The sequence below is a fragment of the Dasypus novemcinctus genome, chromosome 8, assembly GCF_030445035.2.
Source record: "Dasypus novemcinctus isolate mDasNov1 chromosome 8, mDasNov1.1.hap2, whole genome shotgun sequence".
Classification (NCBI taxonomy): domain Eukaryota; kingdom Metazoa; phylum Chordata; class Mammalia; order Cingulata; family Dasypodidae; genus Dasypus; species Dasypus novemcinctus.
In genome coordinates this window covers 34,348,709-34,370,585 of record NC_080680.1, presented here as the reverse complement: position 1 = coordinate 34,370,585, position 21,877 = coordinate 34,348,709, and the positions used below count along the sequence as shown (strand labels likewise).

The 21,877-nt window shown below is 38.7% G+C and overlaps 1 protein-coding gene across 3 annotated transcripts in view; it reads right to left on the bottom strand.

The window, feature by feature from the left end:
• The window catches only part of TRPM6 (transient receptor potential cation channel subfamily M member 6), a 160,181-nt gene that overhangs the window by 29,872 nt on the left and 108,432 nt on the right, over positions 1-21,877 (bottom strand). For all 3 annotated transcript variants that reach the window (XM_058301661.1, XM_058301664.2, XM_058301663.2), the window contains exons 26-29: positions 10,995-12,139; positions 10,697-10,806; positions 5,007-5,130; positions 64-155 (exon numbers count right to left, since the gene is read on the bottom strand). In XM_058301661.1, coding sequence (XP_058157644.1) covers positions 64-155; positions 5,007-5,130; positions 10,697-10,806; positions 10,995-12,139 — 1,471 coding nt within the window. The remainder of the gene's footprint in view (positions 1-63; positions 156-5,006; positions 5,131-10,696; positions 10,807-10,994; positions 12,140-21,877) is intronic.

Here is a 21,877-nt window from a genome sequence, read left to right as displayed (position 1 = left end):
TCAAGAGTTAGAGAAGAGTTGCGTACCTGAGTGCTATCACAAAAATGATTGAAATGTTTTTACCTCTTGAGAATGCTTTAGATGATCATTGGCTTGAGCAGTGTGTCGTGTGATTTCTTTAGTTTTCATTTTCTGATAGATGTAAGGTTCTAGACCTTGTAAAAAGGAAGAGAAATTAAAGAATACGTGAAAATGTTTTACATTCAAATCATAGGTCCCAAGTAGAAAAATCTGAACAAAGTACATTCACCTAAACTTGGATGTAGTTTCCTCTTTATGTTTTGTTTTATTTTTTTTTAGGAGGTACCAGAGATTGAACCCAGGAGCTCATACATGAGAAGCAGGTTCTCAAACACTGAGCTACATCCATTCCCCATCCTCCTTATGTTTTTACCAAGTTTTATCAAATTTCTTTTATTCTTTTATTTCTCTACTGGTTGAAAGTTACATATTCTATTTCTATTCTTCACAGTTATAACAAACATATTTCTCTATCAAATTCAAGAATTAAATTATCCATAATCTCTCCTCCAATAAAACAAGACCTTTAGTATTTTACTTTTTACATTTACCTTCCTCTCCACCCCTTCTCCCAAGCTTTATTGAAGTGCATGAAATTCTAATTCAAAATTATTAGGGATCCTTCCTTAACAACTGCATTACGCATCACAGAAGGTGGGAGGGAGGGAGGAAAGGAGAGAGAGAGGAAAGGAGAGAGGAAGAGAAGGAGGCCATCAAATAAGTTTAATTTTTAGCCTCTTCTTTAAAAGGTTAATTATTGAGCGGCAGACTTGGCCCAGTGGTTAGGGCGTCCATCTACCACATGGGAGGTCCGCGGTTCAAACCCAGGGCCTCCTTGACCTGTGTGGAGCTGGCACTTGTGCAGTGCTGATGCGCGCAAGTAGTGCTGAGCCATGCAGGGGTGTCCCCGCATAGGGAAGCCCCACGCGCAAGGAGTGTGCCCTATTAGGAGAGCCGCCCAGCACGAAAGAAAGTGCAGCTTGCCCAGGAAAGACGCTGCACACACGGAGAGATGACACAACAAGATGACGCAACAAAGAGAAACACAGATTCCCATGCCGCTCACAACAACAGAAGCAGACAAACAAGTCGCAGCAAACAGACACAGAGAGCAGACAACCAGGGTGGGGGAGGGAAGGGGAGAGAAATAAATTTTAAAAAATAATACCTTATAAAATAAATAAATAAAAGGCTAATTATTATTATTTTTTAAACAAGTTTCTTTTTTAAGATTTATTTACTTCTCCCCCCTTCCCCTCCCCACCCCCAGTTGTCTGCTCTCTGTGTCCATTCACTGTGTGTTCTTCTGTGACGGCTTCTATCCTTATCAGCGGCACCAGAATCCGTGTTTCTTTTTGTTGTGTCATCTTGTTGCGTCAGCTCTCCGTTTGTGTGGCACCATTCCTAGGCAGGCTGCCCTTTCTTTCGCGCTGGGCGGCTCTCCTTATGGGGTGCACTCCTTGCGTTTGGGGCTCCCCTACACGGGGGACACCCCTGCGTGGCACGGCACTCCTTACGCATATCAGCACTGCACGTGGGCCAGCTCCACACGGGTCAAGGAGGCCCGGGGTTTGAACTGCGGACCTCCCATGTGGTAGGCAGATGCCCTATCCATTGGGCCAAGTCCACTTCCTGCTAATTATTATTAATTTTTATACTTGGTACTGACAGAATTCCTGGCATATAAAAGATGCCCAATAATTCCTTAATAAATGGCTGGATGGACTATTTCTGAGAATAATGCTTATTAAGAGTCACTGACTGAATGTAGGAGGTAACAGTTGCATTTTTTTCCTTTGGTAAGTGCTTGAAAATATATATAAGAAGTGCACAAAGCCTATTAGAAAATAAAAAAATTTTATATATGCTATTATTTATAATATTGGAATATCATAAAATTATGATAAATATGAAGTATTATAATTCAAATAAAATACCTGTAGATACCTGTAGGAAAAGCTAAAAATATACTAAGCCTTTTTATAAAACCATATTTTTGTGTACAAAGAGAACAGAGCATTTGCCTCCCCCCAACTTTTATTTTTTAATTCTTTTTCAATTAATATTTTACTTGGATGCATTTCAATTCTCAACTCAGGGCATGTTTCAAGGAAGATATTGGGCCTTATCACTTCCTCAGACTAGCAAGGCCTTTGGGGTCAGCCTGTAACTTAGGTCATCTGTCCCCTTCTGATTGTTTGATTTAATGAGATTCTTTATCAAAACTCTCCTGTCACCCTCACCTTTCACTACTTGAACATCACTGGAAAGAAATAATGTAAATAAGAACCATATGCAATAAACTAAATAGGGATTATGTTATTTATAAAAAATAAAAATACATGATATATAGTATATAGTATCTATAAGTAAAACGAATAAATCTATAATTAATCCCAAACCATTTCTTCAAGCACAGGATTTAAATATTCAAAATTATGATCTCTAGGAGACTGTGTGATGTGGGGCAAGACAAGCTCTTGAGCCATATGTATAAATTGGTGGGTGCTGAATTACTTAATTTCTAATATCTCTTTCAGCTCCAAATCTACTTGATTCTCAGTGACTTAAGTGAAAATTAAGCATTTTAAAAATATAAATCAGGGTATCTCAACCTCTGTATTGGCATTTTTAGCCGAATAATTCTTTTTTTGGGGGGGGGGAGGTGCTGTCCTATGCTTCATAGGATGTTTGGTAGCATACCTGGCCTCTACCCATTAGATGCCAATAGTAATGTCCCCCAGCTTGTAACAACCAAAATAGTGCCAAATGTTGCAGGGCAGAGGGGAGCAAAAGTACCCCTGGTTGAGAAACAATGATATAAACATACATCATGAAAAAACAAGCAGGGTTTTAAAAAGACATAACACACATTCTCTACTGGGACAGTACGAATCCCCTGAGTACAGACTGTGACTAGTGAAGGAGGTTGGACCATTGATGGGCCCTTGATATTGACGGCAGTACTTACGAACCTCTTCTTTTGAAATTGAAACTTAGCCTAGTATTACAGATTGCCTAAGAGTTACCTCCTGAAAGCCCCCCTGTTGCTCAAATGTGACCTCTTTCTAAGCCAAACTTAGCATTACCTCTCTCCTCTCCCCCCGCCCCCATCATGGGACTTGACTCCTGGGGATGACCCTCTCTGGCCCCAAGGGATTACTACCAAGCACCAGATAACAATGCAACTAGAAAAAGACCTTGACCAAAAGGAGGAAAGTGTAATGACAAATGAATTTATATGGCTAAGAGACTTCAAAGTGAGTCAGGAGTTCATTCCAGAGGTTATGCCTATGCATGTCTCAGCAGGATCTCATTGACTGCCACAGTAAATATTGCCTCAAATAGTGGGACTCCTGAGGGCTCTGGAGACATCCAGACACTACAGGCAGGGCTCACAGTTCAGGAGTTTGGTGCCCTGCCAGTGGGCTCTACTTTGGACTCTATGCTCCCCAGTACAACAGAGTTGGACTCAGCCGTGGTTTCCCTACATATGGCTCCTCTGCCCCTTTTATTTTCACTGATAGTTACTACTTGAGTAGACAGGTTTATGTCCGAGATACTTAAATCTTTGGGCTGTCCATGTGCCAGAAGGGCCCAAAATCTTAACAGAGTTGTAACACCTACTCTAAAGTTCACTGGACTCGCCCAGGACAACTAACAAGGAAATGATGATGGAAAATGACCATCCCAAGGAAAAGAGTAAGTCATGCAACTGCAAGCAAGGTAGTCCCATCCATCTGCCCCATAGGATCTTAGCCTCTCTCAATTAGGGATGGAGTGGGCATTACCAGCCCAGAATCCTAAGGACTGGGAAATGAATGATGGACTAGAATAGATTTACTGTCATTCTACTACAGACTTACTGTTATTCTAGCAATGGAAGAACTTTTATCATTGATGTGGAGGCAGTAGTCACAAGAGGTTCTGAGGGGAGGGAGGGGGAAAACAGGTGCAATATGGACATTTTTGGGACATTGGAATTGTCCTAAATGACATTACAATGACAGATATAGGTCATTATATATTTGTTATAACTTAAAACATTGTGCAGGTGAGAGTTTAAACTATAATGTAACTTATAAACCACACTTAGAGGCAATGCTCCAACATGTCTTGATCAATTGTAACAAATGTACCACACTAATGAAGGATGTTGTGAATATGGGATAGTGGGAAGGGGTAGGAAGTAGGGAATATGGGAATCCCCTACATTTTTTATGTAACATTTATGTAATCTAAATATCTTTTAAAAATTAAATTAAAAATAAAAAGGCGTAACAACATAAATTTCAATACAATGTCTATTTGTATCTTAAGTTTAGTACTTCAAATCATTTTAAATCTTTATGAATCCTTAATCAAATAGTCCCCTCAGTTTAAAAATCAATAAAGGTCCCCTACAATCTAATGCAAGAAGTTCAAAGTTCACATCATTGCTTTCAATACTATTCGCAATGTGCCCTCACCTCACTTGTCTGGGATTATTTCAAATTCTACACCAAGTCATAATCTTTGTTCCTGTGGTCAATACATCATCTCTCCTCTATGAACACCATTCTTATTAAGCTTAAGTTATATTGCCCAAAAAATAAGCACTGTGTGTAGACCACACTAAATAACCAACTATACCTCTGTGCATCAAGTTCTGAGTAGCATTCAGAGGAATCTTAAGAATTTATCAAATTAGGCACATCCCTACTTTCCCTGTCTCCCATCAATAAGACCAAATGAATGCTCTCTGGGAAAAACATTCTGAGTCAGGCTCAACAGCTCTGATATAAGAGACTTTCTAAATCTTAATTTTTTCTCTCTGGATCCCTATAACTACACAATTAAACAAACGAAAATTTTGTTCTTTTCGTAAAATTTAAAAACATGAAAATTAAAGAATACCAGGGACCATCAGTGGTCAAAAGATGAAATATTGAGAAAACTGTAAAAGGGAACTATTCTTGGAATCCAAGACATAGACTGTTACTTACTTATCTGACTAAATTTGGACACTGTGAGCCAGTTTTTGCTGCACTCCTCTTCTCCAGAGATGTTATTTTCTCCTGCCTCTGAATTTAATTGGTCGCTTTGAGAGCATGTGTTGACTGTTATGACCTGGAGAGAAAGACACACATTGGAACACAGTGACCATAATCTGAAAACCTTTTGAATAACGTTGGTGGAAGCACCAAGGCAAAGAGCAGTGGGAAGCTCTGAAAAAACTCCCATCTCTCTGGCTGTCAGGAGGCAGGCATCAATATGATTTCTCTTTACAGTCATGATTGAGAACCACTGTGTGGGGTTCAGGGGGTTCTCAAACTTGCATGCCTATCAGCATTACCCAACCCCAAGATTATTGATTCAGTAGGTCGGGGCGGGGGGGCAGGTGCTATATTTCTAAGTTTCCTGGCGAATGCTCATGCTGCTGAGAAGGGACCACAATGAGAACCATCAGAATAGGGAGGAAAAAACAAGGTTTGCAGCCAAAAGAACCTGTAATGGAATTCTAGTTCTGTCACTTAGAAGCTACCTGAACCTTGGCAAGTTGCTTAATGTCTCTGAGCTTCATTCCGTTCAACTTAAAATAATAAAGACGCAAAAATAATGGCTGTCTTATGTCCTTCTCAGGGACAGAGAGCAAATGGGCAAAGTGCTTGGTAAAATACAAAGCATGGGAAACGGACTTTGGCCCAGTGGTTAGGGCGTCCGTCTACCACATGGGAGGCCCGCGGTTCAAGCCCCGGGCCTCCTTGACCCATGTGGGAGCTGGCCCATGCGCAGTGCTGATGCGCACAAGGAGTGCCCTGCCACGCAGGGGTGTCCCCCGCGTAGGGGAGCCCCACGCGCAAGGAGTGCACCCATAAGGAGAGCCGCCCAGCACGAAGGAGGGAGCAGCCTGCCCAGGAATGGCGCCGCCCACGCTTCCCGTGCTGCTGACGACAACAGCAGCGGACAAAGAAACAAGACGCAGCAAAAAAAAGACACAGAAAACAGACAACCAGGGGAGGGGAGGGGAATTAAATAAATAAAAATAAATCTTTAAAAAAAAAAAAAGAAAATACAAAGCAATACGTAAGTGTAGGTTATTAGTACCTGAGTTCGGTTGCAATTTCTAGTTGAACTCCAGCCATTTGAGCTATTAAAAAAAATTTATTTAATTTCATATTGCATGGTATTCCAGCAGTGCAAGGAATTTCCCCTGAAAGAAGAGTCTTTCTTACAGAGAAAAATCTCTCCTCCAAAAGGTGATTTTACATCACTGTCTCAATACTTACCTCTGTTTCCACTTATTATAAAAAGAGCTGAAGTGATTTTTAAAGATGCACCCAAAGATGCACATGAAGATATAAAGGTAGAATAGAAAAATGAAGCAGGGAGTTAAGACCATGAAAAGTGAAATCCTGTAGCATTACTAATTCAGATTTAAGGCTTCCCAAAAATAAATAAAGGAATTCACAGAATGAAAATATAACATATTAGAATTTGTAGTATACAGCTGAAACCATGCTTAGAAAATTTTATGGCACTAAATACAAGCTGGGCCCTGAGCCTCAGAAGAGTTGCAGCTCCTAGTCTCCAGTTTGTTGGTCTTGCACAGGTCAGCTAACAGGGAGGTGAAGATGGTCAATCACCAAACCAGGGAACCTAGAGTGCCTACAACTCGAAGCAGAAGAATCACATTCATCAACCATGTGGGATCTAAGCCCCCTCTCAATATAGAGGTGGAATGGACATCGCCATCCCAGGGTCCACAGGATGGAGAAGTAAAATATGGATTAGAGTGGACTTACTGCTATTCTACTATAGAACTACTGTGACTAGTAATAGAAGAAACTGTAGCATTGATCTGGAAAAAATGGTCACGGTAGTTGTTGAGGACAGGGCGAGGGAAGAAGAGGTGAGATGTGGGAGCATTTTTGGGACTTGGAGTTGTCCTAAATGATATTGCAGGGACAGATGCTGGACATTATATATCCTGCCATAACCCACTGAATATACTGAGGGAGAGTGTAAACTACAATGTAAACTATAATCCATGCGGTGCAGCAGTGTTCCAAAATGAATTCACAAAATGCAATGAATGTGCCACAATGATGAAGGAGGTTGTTGATGTGGAAGGAGTGGGGGCGGGGTATGTGGGTATGCGGGAATGTCTTATATTTTTTAATGTAACATTTTTTGTGATCTATGTATCTTTAAAAAAAAAAGGACAATTTAATAAAATAAAGTAAAAAAAAGAATAGAAGAAAGCATCAAATCAATGACTGAAGATTCCATTTTAAAAAATTAGAAAAAGACAAGCAAATTAAACTCAAAGAACCAGAACAAGGAATATGCAAAGAGCAGAAATCAAAGAAATAGAAAACAGAGAAAAAAGATCAATGAAACCAAGTGCTGTTTTTTTGAAAAGATGAATAAAACATAAACCTCTAGCCAGAATGATCAGGAAACAAAAAGAGAAAATATAAATTTAAAATATTAGAATGATAGAGGTAATGTCTCTCTACAGATTCCACAAACAATAAAAGGAACAATAAGAGAATATTAGTATGAACAACTTTATGACAATAACTTTAACAACTTAGATGGAATAGGAAAATTCCTTAGAAGACACAAAACTCACTAAAAAAAAATCAGACAACCTGAAGAGCTCTATGTCTATTGGAGAAACTGAATTTTAGTTAAAAGCTTTCCCACAAAGATGGTTTCACTGGTTAATTATATTGGCTATTTAAGATACAACTCTACACAAAACCATCCAGAAAACTGAAGAGGAAGGAGCACTTCCCAACTTAGTCCATAAGGCCAATATCATCCTATACCAAAAACAGATAAAGATAAGAAGAAATAACTAATGACCTATATCTTTCAAGAATATAGAGGGGAAAAGGAAGTATACAGGAACTCTGTACTCTGCGCAATTTTTCTATAAACCTACATCTGCTCTAAAAATAACGTTTCTCATTTTTCAAAACAGAATACAAATGCAAAACCTCTTAACAAAATTTTAGCAAAGCAAATACAACTATATATTATAAAAGATAATAAATCATGACCAAGTAGGGTTCATGCCAAAAAGGTTGATTTAACATTTTAAACACTAATTGCAACATTCTAAAATTAATTAATGTAACTATTCATATTGATACAATAAAAAGGAAAAGCCATAATCATTTAAGTAGATGCAGAAAAAGCATTTGACAAATGCCAACGTCCATTACTAAAATTTTTCAGAAAACTAGGAAGAGAGGAGAAGTTCTTCGACCTGATAAGGAGCATCTACATAAAATTCTACAGTTAACATCAAACTTAATGGTAGAAGACAATGTTTTTCCCCTATGGACAGAAACAAGGACAGCATGCTTGCTTTCACTATTTCTACTGAAAGTCTTACTAGAGGATCTAGCCAGTGTAATCAGGCAAGAAAAGAAATAAAACATAACCAGACTGGAAAGAAAGACACATCAAGATCATAAAGGAAAAAGTAAAACTATCTTTATTTGTATATAACATGTGATCATTTGTATTAAAAAATCTAAGGAACTACATAAAACCCACTCAAACAAGTGAGTTTAGCAAGTTTGTAGATGTTAGGTCAATATAAAAATATATTCCTACATACTGCTAACAAATAATCAGAAATTAAAAATTTTAAGGGAAGTGGATCTGGCTCAAGTGATAGAGCTTTTACCTACCATATGGGAGGACCTGGATTCAATCCCTGGGACCTCCTGCTGAAAAAGAAGAGAAAGCATGCCTGCATGGCAAGCCAGTACCCACACAAGTGCCTGCATGGTGAGCCAGTGCCCCACACAAGTGAGTCATGCAGTAAGGTGATAACACATCAAAAGAGAGATAAGAGGAGAGTCAGTGTGAAGCCAGCAGAAACCAGGGACTGAGGTGGCACAATTGACAGGGAACCTCTCTCCCCAGCAGAGATCTCCAGGATCAAATCCTGGTGAATCCTAGAGGAGAGAAAATAAGAAGAGAAGACAACACAGACGCAAAAAGAGCAGGGTGGGAGAAGGGGAAGTGGAGAAAATAAATAAATAAATCTTTAAAAAATAGCATTTACACTAACATCAAAAGTATGAAATATTTAGGAATATATCTGATGAAAAATTTTAAGACTTGTACATTGAAAACTGCAACATATTGCTGAGGGAAATTAAAGAAGACCTAATAGATAGATATATCATTTTTTTGGACCAGAAGACTTGCTATTGTTAAAATATTAGTTCCCCCCAAATTGAAATGTAGATTCATAGCAATTTTGATACATAGTCCCAATAGGCTTTTCTGTAGAAATTGACAAGCTGGTTCTAAATTTATATGGAAATTCAAAGGACCTAATGTAGCCACAAAAACTGGAAAAGAATAAAGTTGGCAGACCTACAATACATGACATCAATACTTATTATAAAATTATGTAAAGTATTCAATATAGTGTGGTATTGGCATATAGACATATAAACAAGTGGAATAGACTCAAGAGCCAGAAATAGATCCACACATATATTGATCTGCTTTATACAGTCAATTAATTTTCAACAAAGTTGCCAAGACAATTCAATAGGGAAAAGATTATCTTTTTATCAAGTGATGGTAAAATAATTTGGTATCCATGTGTAAAAACAACAAAAAAGGAAAAGGAAGAAAGGAAGGGAGGGAAGGAATGAGAGAGAGAAGGAGGGACGGAGGAAAAAATATCAACACTTACCTATCACCATACAAAAAAATTAACTCAAAATGGCTTCTAGACTTAAATATAAGAACTAAAACTATAATACTCCTGGAAGAACATAGGGAAAAATCTTTGTGATCTTGGGTTTGGCAAAACTTTGTTAAATATGATGCCAAAAGCATAAATTATAAAAGAAAAAATCAAATATTGAACATCATCGAAATAAAATTTATGCTCTTCAAAGAACATTTACAAAAATGAAAAGACAAGCCATAGGCTCAGAAAATATTTGCAAAACATGTACCCAAGAAAGGACTTGTCTACAAAATATAAAGATCTCTTATAAATTAATAAGACAAGCAACCCAGTTTTTTAAAATGGGCAAAAGATTTGAACAAACATGTTACCTAATACGATATATGGTGGCAATATGAAAAAATGTTTAACAGCATTAGTCACTACAGAAATGCCAATTAAAACCACCATGAAATACCACTAGACACCCACTAGAATGCTTAAAATGTAAAAGATTGAGCATACTAAGGACTGATGAGGATGTGGAACAAATGGAACTCTTATACACTGCTGGTGGGAATGCAAGAAAGCCCCTTTGAAAAATATTTTAGTACTTTCATCAATAGTTAAACATATGCACTTACCATGCAACCCTGACATGGCATTCCTTGGTATTTACCAAGAGAAATGGGAAACACAAGTCCATGCAAAGACTTGTACACAAATGTTCACAGCAGCTTTGTTCAGAATAACCAAAAACTGGCAACAATCCAAATGTACTTCAACATGTGAGTAGATAAATAGTGATCTATCCACTCTGAAGAGTTTCAAATGTATATCTTCACTCCTTCCAGGACAATGCTATTTCATGTACATGCACTTTATTTAAAAAGAGAGAGGGGGAAAAAAGAGAAAACAAGCCAAGATAGGCCACTACCTCGATTGTGAAAAATCTGAAAGACAGATTATGGGTATACTTACTGGCACCTGTAGTCTTTGTGTTTTCTTTTTCTTCGACAATTTCTTGTCCTTGGTTAGCAATTTTGCTCTGACCCATGGTGACTGCTCTATCTCTGAGGACGGTGAAAGCTCTGTAAGGCAAATGGTTTAAGAGACAGAAAGTTTAAGACTGTATGGGAGAATGATTTTGTTTTATAGAAAAAATTGAGAGAATGGGAAGAATGGGAATGCAGTCAAAAGTCACAGATTTTTTAAAAGCTGGTAGCAATACAAAAGATTTAACAGAAATGGTTTTAAATCCAAAAAATTTACTTCTTACTTTTAATCTTACAGGTCTTCATCAATTTCTCCTCTTTATGGAATCTAAAACTATGACTTCTAACAAACGGCTTGGTTCTGTGCAGAGGATTGATCCAGAAGGATGTGTTTGGCTGGAGCCCCGGTTCCTCCTCTGAGCAATCACTACTCTGGGCTGATCTTGTTGAGTTATTGGATAGGGATCTGGCCCGGATCTGCATCTGGCATTGTCCACTCTGGGTGGAGTCACTGTTACAAGTGGAGGGTAAGCAGGTTTGCCATTTTTTCTTGATGCTAAACACGCCAGTTTCATCATCTTCGGAAAATGCCCAGTTCACGTATCCACCACCAGTTCTCATGCTCTCGGTTTGAGAAGGAAGGGAGGTCACTTTCATGGGGGCAGGTGTGGAACTCAAAGTGGATTGGAATTGCTCCCCCTTGTCTTGTTTGGCTGGTATTTGAGTAAAGGGCCTGTACTGCTCCCTGTGGTTGGCTACTGATGCCAGGTCTGAGACAATTGGTGTCTGCCAAGTCAGATGAATGGGGACCTCACTCTGGGTAGCCTGTTCAGTTGCCAGGGCATCTGCCCCTGCTTCCACAAAGGGTCTGGAGCAAGACAAAGCAGTTTCTGCTGTATAAGGAACTTGCTTTGGACAAGAAGGAACTGGGAAGAATTGGCCATACTTTGAGTGTGCTTGCCTGTTAGGGGACATCCTAGAAGCAACTATACCATTTTTTGTTTCTTGCTTTTTCTGGCCATTTCTTACTTTGGGAGCCTCTCTCTGACTATCTTCAATCTCAAGAAGTGGCCTCTTCTGCCCTCTTGGGGGATGCTGGCCTCTGGCCAAGGTCTGCAGCAAAGAAGGGGGCATGCTATAGTACTGGTATGTCTTCTCCTCAGAGATCTCCATGCTTCCCAGAACCTCTGCACAGATGATATTGCTCCAGCTGTGAGGAAGTTTTCTGCAAACAGAATGCTTTCTATTGGCCAGGAGAGCCTCCTCCTCTTGCAAGGTGTCAACAGCTGAAAGGACCTTTAAAGTATCCACAGTCAGGGCAGAGAGGTCCTGCAAGTGTCCCACCTGGCTGTCCAAAGACAGTAAGGAGTTCTTTATAAAAGATACCTTTTCATTCATTTCTTTCAGTTGGAAGTATATCTCTGAGACTCTGGAGATGAGCGAAGAGAAAAAAACAATAAATATATTAAGTTAGTGGAAATTTGCCTTGTTTTCTTCCCATCTTACTTCCATCCTCAGGTGACTCCTCAGCACAAAGCTAGGACTGTTTCCAGCCTTCTTCACTCTCTGATATATATTTTAATCTCAGGTGATCCTGTCCACCCCTATAATGTCCACTATCAATGAGGAAAAAAATTATAAATCTACATTTATAGCCTAATTTTTTCTAATATTTCAGAACCACAAGTCCAACTTTCTGGTAGTTATCTCTTTAGTCATCTGATCAATCATCCTATTTTTGTTTATAAACATATTCCTTCATTTAGATGACAAACATTCAAATACCACCTATTGGAAAGTATTATGCTGTTTTGGTGAGAAAAGAGATCCTGAGAAAAAACTAGGATGATAGGAAAAGAATCGATAATCAAATGTGTAATTAGAAAAAAAAAAGAAAAATCTTTCCAGAAATTAAACAACATAAAACAAAACAAACAACACCAAATATACAGTTCAAGTAGGCTCCCCAGGTTCCAAATAAAATCCATTTTAAGATACACATAGAGTTCCAGGAAGATGGTATTGAGGTAGGTCAGTAGGGCTCAACCCACTTACAAAAGCCAGTGAAGAAAGGGCAGAATCTGACTGAAGCAGCTGCATTGGGGATTTGCAGACCAGGGAAAACCACACATCGTCCTGGAAGGGAGTGGGACAGAGACATGAAGAAGCTGAAACGAAAACTGTAAATTACTCACTCACATGGCAAGGAGTGATAGCATTGGTAAAGCCTATCACTGAGAAAGAAGCAGGTGTTTTCCTCTCTGGGAAGAGGGAAGGTGTGGAAGAGGTCTGGTTGTGGTTTATGCTCAGCAAGAATAAACATCAGGTCCAGCTTTGAACTGTGGATCTAACTGGCACAGAAATACCAACCAAAAGAAGTTGCAGACACCCCCGTGGAAAGGTTTGCCAAAGAGTGCCATCTGTTTACAGATCTGGAAAGTGGAGGAGAAAAAAGGCTTTCTGAAGAATCTCTCGTCCCTATCCCAGGTTGCCTTGGATCTGGTCTGTGCACCATTAGTAGGTCCTTCACTCTATTTTGATAACTTAAACAGGACAACTTTATAGATTTAGAGTAAGTCCAAAAGTCAAAGAAGAGCTGTGAAACAAAATCACTCAACAGTATAATCCTAGGCAAGAGAGAGAAACTGACCATCAGTGTAAACTCACCAACATAATCAGAGATACCTAGACATCAGCAAAAAATTACAAGTCATACTAAGAAATAGGAAGAGATGGCTCAGCCAAAAGAACAAATTAAAAATCCTGATGAGACACAGGATTTAAAACAACTAGTCAATGATATTCATAAAACATCCTAAATCAATTCAAGGAGCTGAAGGAAAATATGTATAAAAAGATAAAGGATATTAACATTGGGTGAGACAAAGAAGAATTTGAAAGCATGCAAGGAAAAGTAATGGATCTTATGAGAAAGAAGGACACATGGATAAAATTTTTAAAATCATTAGAGGCATACAACAGCAGATTTGAAATGTCAGAAGAACAGACAGGCAAATTAGATGACAGAACATCTGAACTTGAAGGAGAGAAGAACAGACAGAAAAAAGAATGGAAAAAAATTGGACAGGGACTAAGGAATTGAGTGTCAGTGTGAAATGCACAAGCATATGCATTATCAGTGCCCCAGAAAGAGAAGAGAAGGGAAAAGGGGCAGAAAGAAAATTTGAAAATATAATGGCTGAAAATTCCCCAACCCTAAAAAAGATATAAATATTAATATACAAGAAGGACAATGTACAACAAACAGAATAAACCAAGTAGATCTACTCTGAAACAGACACTATGTCTCAAATGTCAGAGATAAAGAGAGAATTATGAAAGCAGCAAGAGAAAAGCAATTCATCACAAACAAGAAACACTCAATAAGACGAAGTGCAGATTTCTCATCAGAAACCATGGAGGTGTGAAGGCAATGGCATAATATATTTAAGATACTGAAAGAAAAAACAAAACAAAATACCAGCCAATAATTCTCTATCCAACAAAACTGTCCTTCAAAAATGAAGGTGGGATTAACGTTTCACAGATAAACAGAAACTGAGAGAGTTCATCACCAAGAGACCAGCTTTATAAGAAATAGTAAAGGGATTGCTGCAGCCTGAAAAGAAAGGACAGAGAGAGAGAAAGACTTGGAGAAGAGTGTAGAAATGCATATTATTAGTTAGGGTAACTAAAAGGGTAAAAAGACAGACTATAGTAAGACATAACTTATGAAAACCAAAGGACAAGATGGTCAAAGTAAGTAGTGCCTTTAGAGCAATAACACTGAATTGCAGAAAAAGAGAACACAACATATCAAAACCTATAGGATGCAGGGAAGGCAGTGTTGAGAGGGAAATTTATAGTCCTAAATGCTTACATTAAAAATCAGTAATGTTTCTATACACTAAAAATGAGAAATCTGAGAAGGAAATCAGGAAACAAATTCCATTCACAACAGGAACTGAAAGAATAAAATATCTAGGAATAAATTTAGCCAGGGATGTAAAGGATCTGTGCTCAGAAAACTATAAAACATTGCCAAAAGAAATTAAAGAAGACCTAAATAAATGGAAGGACATTCCATGTTCATGATTTGGAAGACTAAATATCATTAAGATGTCATGGAGTGCTGGCCTGTGTGGAGTACTGCCCCACATAGGAGTGCTGCTCCATGCAGGGGTGCTGGCCCATGCAGAGAGCTGGGGCAGCAAGATGATGCAAGAAAAAGAGACACAGCAGATCAGGGAGTTGAGGTGGTACAGAGAATGATTGCCTGTCTCCCACTCTGGAAGGTCCCAGCATTGGTTCCAGGAGCCACCTAATGAGAACATAAGAAGACACAGAAGAACACACAGCAAATGGACACAGAGAGCAAACAACAGGGGGGTGGGGTGGAAATAAATAAACAAATCTTTTTTTAAAAAAAAAAAAAAGGTAAATAAGAGAGGGTTTTTCAAGCCTTTATAGATTCCATCCCTAAGGTCCTGGAAGCAGTCTGCAACTCATTACTGGGTCCAGAGCTTAGTTTTGATCAACTAACAGGGACAATCCTAAAGACCCAGCTTGAGCCTAAATTGAAGAACAGCAGTAACACAGAGACCGCCACCACTAAAACCCTATGAAAGAGAAAGAAATTGAACATTTGGGTAAACCCTCCATCCTAATCAGATGCCTAGGTGTCAGCAAAAAATTACAAGCCATACTAAGAAAATGGAAGACCTGGCCAAAGAAAAGGAATATATCAAAGCCCCAGAAGAGAAACAGGATTTAGACAGCTAATTAATTAAATGCACATAAATTTACAAAACCAAATTAGTGAGTTGAAAGAAAACATGGCTTAAAAAAATAAAGGACATCAGGAAGACATTGAGTTAGCACAAAGAAGAATATGAAATCCTGAATAGAAAAGTAACAGAATACATGGGAATGAAAGACACAATAGGTGAGATCAAAGACACATTAGAGGCATACGACAGCAGACTTGAAATGAAAGAAGAAAGAATAGGTGATACTGAACAGCTGAAATTGAAGAGAGAAAAGAATGGAAAACTTGACCAGGGCTCAGGAAGTTGAATAAAAACATGAAATGCAGCAACATGCGTATCATGGGAGTTCTAGGAGAAGAGAAGGGAAAATGGGCAGAAAGAGTATTTGAGGAAATAATAGCTGAAAATTTCTCAATTCTCATGAAAGGAATAAGCTTACCTATCCAAAAAGCACAGCATACCCCAATCAGAAAAAATCCAAACAGACCTACTCCAAGACACATACTACTCAGAATGCCAAACATCAAAAATAAAGAGAAAATTCTGAGAGCAGCAAGAGAGGCAGACCATCACATACAAGGGATGCCCTGTAAGACATAGTGCAGATTCCTCATCAGAAACCATGGCAGCAAAAAGACAGTAATATAATACAATTAAGATACTGAAAGAGAAAAACTGCCAGCCAAGAATTCTTTTTCCAGCAAAATATCCTTCACATACGAAGGTGAGTATAAAATATTCACAAATAAACAGAAACTAAGACAGTTCATAAAAAAGAATCCACTTTGCAGGAAATATTAAAGGAAGCTTCAGAGCCTGAAAAAAGAAACAGGAGAGAAAGGACTTGAGGAGAGTATAGAAAGAAAGAATAGTAGAAAGGATAACCAAAAGAGTTAAATGAGAGAAGAAAATAAGGTATGACCAAAGAATAAAACAGTGGAAGTAAATAATGCATTTACAATAACACCATTGAATGTGAATGGATTAAACTCTCCAATCAAAAGATATGGGCTGACATAATGAATTTTAAAAACTTGAGCCATCCATATGCTGCTTACAAGAGACTCACCTTAGATGCAGGCATTCAAACCAGCTGAAAGTAAAAGATTAGAAAAAGATACTCCACACAAATAGTAACCAAAAGAAAGCAGGGGTAGCTATACTAATATTGGAAAAAAATTTTTAATGCAAAAAAGTTATGAGATACAGAGGCTCTCATATACTAAGAAAAAGGACAACCCACCAAGAAGATATAACAGCCATAAATATCTATGCATCTAACCAGGGTGCCCCAGAATATATCAGACAAACTTTGGCAAAACTGAAGAGAGAAACAGGTATCTCTATAATCATCGTTGGAGATTTCAACACACCACTCACATCATTAGGGAAAAAAACTAGGCAGAAGATCCACAAGGAAATGGAAAACTTGAACAATATGATTGTGATGGTTAGGCTATTGTGTCAACTCAGCTAGGTAATTGTATCCAGCTGTTTGGTCAAGCAAGCACTGGGCTAATTGTAATACAAGGGCATTTATGGACTTTAGTCACCATTGATTTTACTGCAGTGGTAAATCATAGATAGCTAGTTACAATTACATCAGTCAGGAAGATTGCCATCAGCAAGAGTGATGCTTAACCCAATCGGTTGAATGCCCTAAAAGGGGAAGAGATTTCAGCATTGGGAGAGAATTTCCTAGCTCATCTTTGGACAGCCAACATCTTCCAGAACTTGTCAAGAACCTTCACTGGACTTTCATTGCAGCCCCTGGTTGCAACCTGCCTGTGGAACCTGGACTTGAGCATCCCCACGGCTGCATGAGAGACTCTTATAGCATTGCATATATTGACAGATATCTCTTGTTAATACTGTTTCCCTAGAGAACCCTGACTAATAAAATGATAAACAAGTTAGACCTAACAGACATATACAGAACACTGCATCCAAACTTAGTGGGTTATACATTCTTCTCAAGTGCCCATGGATCTTTCTCCTGGATATACCACATGTTAGGTCACAATGCAATTCTCAATAAATATAAAAAGATTGAAATTATCTTCGCAGATCATAAAGGAATGAAAATGGAAATTGTAATAGGAAAGATGTAAATTTGCAAATGTGTGAATGTATGGAAGCTAAATAACATACTCATAAACATCTGTGGGTCAAAAAAAATTGCAAGTGAAATATATTGTGCCATATGAAAATAAGAAAACAACTTATCAAAACTTATGGGATACAGCAAAGATGGTCTTGAAAGAGAAATGTACCAGCCCTAAACGTCTATATTAAAAAAGAAGAAAGAGCTAAAATCAAAGATCTAACTGAAAAACTGAAGAAACTAGAAAAAGACCACCATACTAATCCCAAAGCAAGCAGAAAGAAAAAAATAATTAAGATTAGAGGAGAAATAAATGAAATTGAGAACATAAAAATAGAGGAAATCACAAAACCAAATGCTGTTTCTTTGAGAAGATCAATACAATTGGAAAACCCCTAGCTAGAAAAACAAAGAAAAAGAGAAGGTGCAATAAATACAATCAGAAATGAAAGGGGGGAAGTTATGACTCACCCCAAAGAAATAAAAAAAGATCATGAGAGGATATTATGAGAAACTGTATGTCAACAAACTAGACAACCTAGATGAAATGTACAAATTCTTAGAAATGCACAACCAATCTACACTGACACTACAAGAAATACAAGAACTTAGCTAACCAATCTCATTTAAAGAGATTGAATCAGTCATCAAAAATCTCCCAACAAAAAAAAGTCCAGGACCAGATGACTTCACAGATGAATTCTACCAAGCACTTTGAAAAGAATTAACATCAATCCTGTTTAAAATCATCCAAAAAACTGAAGAGGAGGGAAAACTACCAACATATTTTATGATGACAACATCATCCTAATACTAAAGCCAGATAAAGACCCTACAAGAAAAGAAAATTACAGACCAATCTCTCTAATGAACATAGATGCAAAAATTCTCAACAAAATACTTGTAAATACAATCCAACAGCACATCAAAAGACATATCACTACCAAGCAGGATTTATTCCTGGTATGCAAGGCTGGTTCAACATAAGAAAATCAATCAACCTAATTCACTACATTAACAAATTGAAGGGAAAAAAAAATATGATCATCTCAATCGACACAGAACAGCTGTCGACAAAATCCAGCATCTTTCTTGATAAAAAAAAACTTCAAAAGATAGAACTAGAAGGAAAATTCCTCAATATGATAAAAGGTATATATGAAAAACCCACAGCCAACATTGTACTCAATGGGGAAAGGTTGAAACCTTTCCCTCTAAGATCAGGAACAAGCCAAGGATGCCCACTGTCAACATTGTTTTTCAACATTGTACTAGAAGTTCTAGCAAGAGCAATTAGACAAGGAAAAAAAAAAAGAAAGGCATCCAAATAGAAAAAGAGGAAGTAAAACTCCCACTATTTGCTGATGACATGATCTTATACTTAGAAAATTCTGAAATTTTATGACACAGCTACTTGAGATATTAAGTGAGTTCAGTAAAGTTGCAGGATACAAGAACAACATGGAAAAATCAGCAATGTTTTTGTACACTAGTATTGAACAACCTAAGGAGGAAATAAGGGGAAAATTCATTTACAAAAGCAACAAAAAGATTCAAATATCTAGGAATCAATTTAGTTAAAAAAGTATAGGACCTATATGCAGGAAACTACAAAACAATGCTAAAAGAAATCAATGAGGGAAGTGGATATGGCTGAAGGGGTTGATTGACTGCTTCCCACATAGGAGGTCCTGGCCTTGGCTTCTGGAGCATCCTTAAAAAAAAAAAATCAAACAAATGAAAGAACCAACTCAGGGGGCACTGAAGTGGCTTGGTGGTTGAGAGCTGGCTTCCCACGCACAAGGTCCTGAGTAAATCCTCAACCGAAGGGGAGGGGAGGGGAGGGGAAGGGGGAGGGGGTGGGGAAGGGGAGGGAACGGAAGGGAAGGGAAGGGAATCAGTGAAGACCTAAACAAATGGAAAGACATTCCATGTTCATAGAATGAAGACTAAATATCATGAAGATGTCAATCCTACCTAAACGGATTTATAAATTCAAATGCAAACCAATCAAAATTCCAAAAGCCTACTTCACAGAAATAGAAAATTCCCTTCCATATGAATTTGGAAGGGAAAGTACATCTGAATAGCTCAAAGCATTCTAAAAAAAAAATTGTGACATGGGAGGAATTTCACTGCCTGACCTTGAAACATATTACAGGGAAGTGGACATGACTCAACTGATAAAGTGTCCACCTACCATATGGAGGGTCCAGGGTTTGATCCCCAGGGCCTCCTGACCCATGTGGTAAGCTGGCCCATGTGCAGTGCTGCTGTGTGCAAGGAGTGCTGTGCCATGCAGGGGCACCCCCACATAGGGGTGTCCCATGCTAAAGGTGTGCATGCCGCAAGGAGAGCCGCCCCACGTGAAAAACGCGCAGCTCACTCAGGAGTAGTGCAGCACACATGGAGAGCTAACACAGCAAGATGATGCAACAAAAAGGAGACGCAGATTCCCAGTGCCACCTGATAGTGCAAGCAGACATAGAAGAACACACAGTGAATGGACACAGAGAGCAGACAATGGTGGGCAGGGAAGGTGAGAGAAATAAATAAAATAAATCTTTAAAAAAAAAGAAAGAAACATATTACAAAGGTACAGTGGTCAAAACAGCACAGTACAGGAAGCAGATGTGGCTCAAGTTACTGGGCTCCCATCTACCACACGGGAGGTCCGTGCTTTGGTTCCTGGTGTCTCCTAAAGAAGATAGTGAGCTGGCATGATGGGCAGGCATGGGAAACTGACACAACAAGGTGATGCAACATGAGACACAAGAAGTAAAACATAATGAGAAACACAACAAAGCAGGGAGCAGAGGTTCCCAGTGCCTTCTAAAGAGGATAGTGAGCTGGCATGATGGGCAAGCACAGTGAGCTGATGCAACAAGATGACTCAACAAGAGACACAAGAGGAAAGACACAATGAGAAACACAACAAAGCAGAGAACAGAAGTGGCTTAAATGATTAGGTGCCTCCCTCCCACATCGGAGGTCCCAGGTCCAATGCCCAGTGCTTCCTAAAGAAATGAAGAAGATGAACAGACCCAGCAAGTGCAAACAATGAGGGGATAGGGAGAGATAAATAAAATAAATCTTTCAAAACAACAACAACAACAAAAAACCCCAGCATGGCACTGGCATAAAGATAGACACATCAGGGAAACGGACTTTGGCCCAGTGGTTAGGGCGTCCGTCTACCATATGGGAGGTCCGCGGTTCAAACCCTGGGCCTCCTTGACCCGTGTGGAGCTGGCCCATGCGCAGTGCTGATGCGCGCAAGGAGTGCCGTGCCACGCAAGAGTGTCCCCCGCGTGGGGAGCCCCACGCGCAAGGAGTGCGCCCGTGAGGAGAGCTGCCCAGCGCGAAAGAAAGTGCAGCCTGCCCAGGAATGGCGCCGCCCACACTTCCCGTGCCGCTGACGACAACAGAAGCGGACAAAGAAACAAGACGCAGCAAAAAGACACCGAAAACAGACAACCAGGGGAGGGGGGGAAATTAAATAAATAAATAAATCTTTAAAAAAAAAAAAAAAAAGATAGACACATCATTCAATGGGATAGAATTGAGAGTCCAGAAAAAACCCTCACCTCCACAGCCAACTGGGTTTTAACAAACACACCAAGTCCATGTTAACAGGACAAAACAGTCTCTTCAACAAATGGTGCTGGGACAACTGGATATCCATTACCAAAAGAATGAAAGAGGACCCCTATCTCATTCCCTCTACAAGAATCAACTCAAAATGGATCAAAGACCTAAATATAAAAGCCAGGACATAAAACTACTAGAAGAAAATGTAGGGAAACATCTTAAAGATTTTGTGGTAGGTGGTGGTTTCTTAGACTTTATACCCAAAGCACAGGCAACAAAAGAAAATATAGATAAATGGAACTTTCTCAAAATTAGACACTTTTGCACCTCACAGGACTTTGCCAAAAGGCTGAAAAGGCAGCCAATTCAATGGGAGAAAATATTTGGAAACCACATACCTGTAAGGGTTTAATACCCATGCCATATAAAGAGATGTTACAACTCAACAATAAAAAGATTAACAATCTGATTTTTAAAATGGGCAAAAGACTTGAATAAACATTTGTCAAAAAAAGAAACACAAACAACAACAAAAAAAAACACATGAAAAAACGTTCAACATCACTAATGAGTAGGGAAACGCATATCAAAACTACAATGAGGTATCTTTTCACACCTATTAGAATGGCCACTATTAAAAAGTCAGAAAACTACAAGTGTTGGAGAAGATGTGGAGAGATAGGAACACTTATTCAGGGTTGGT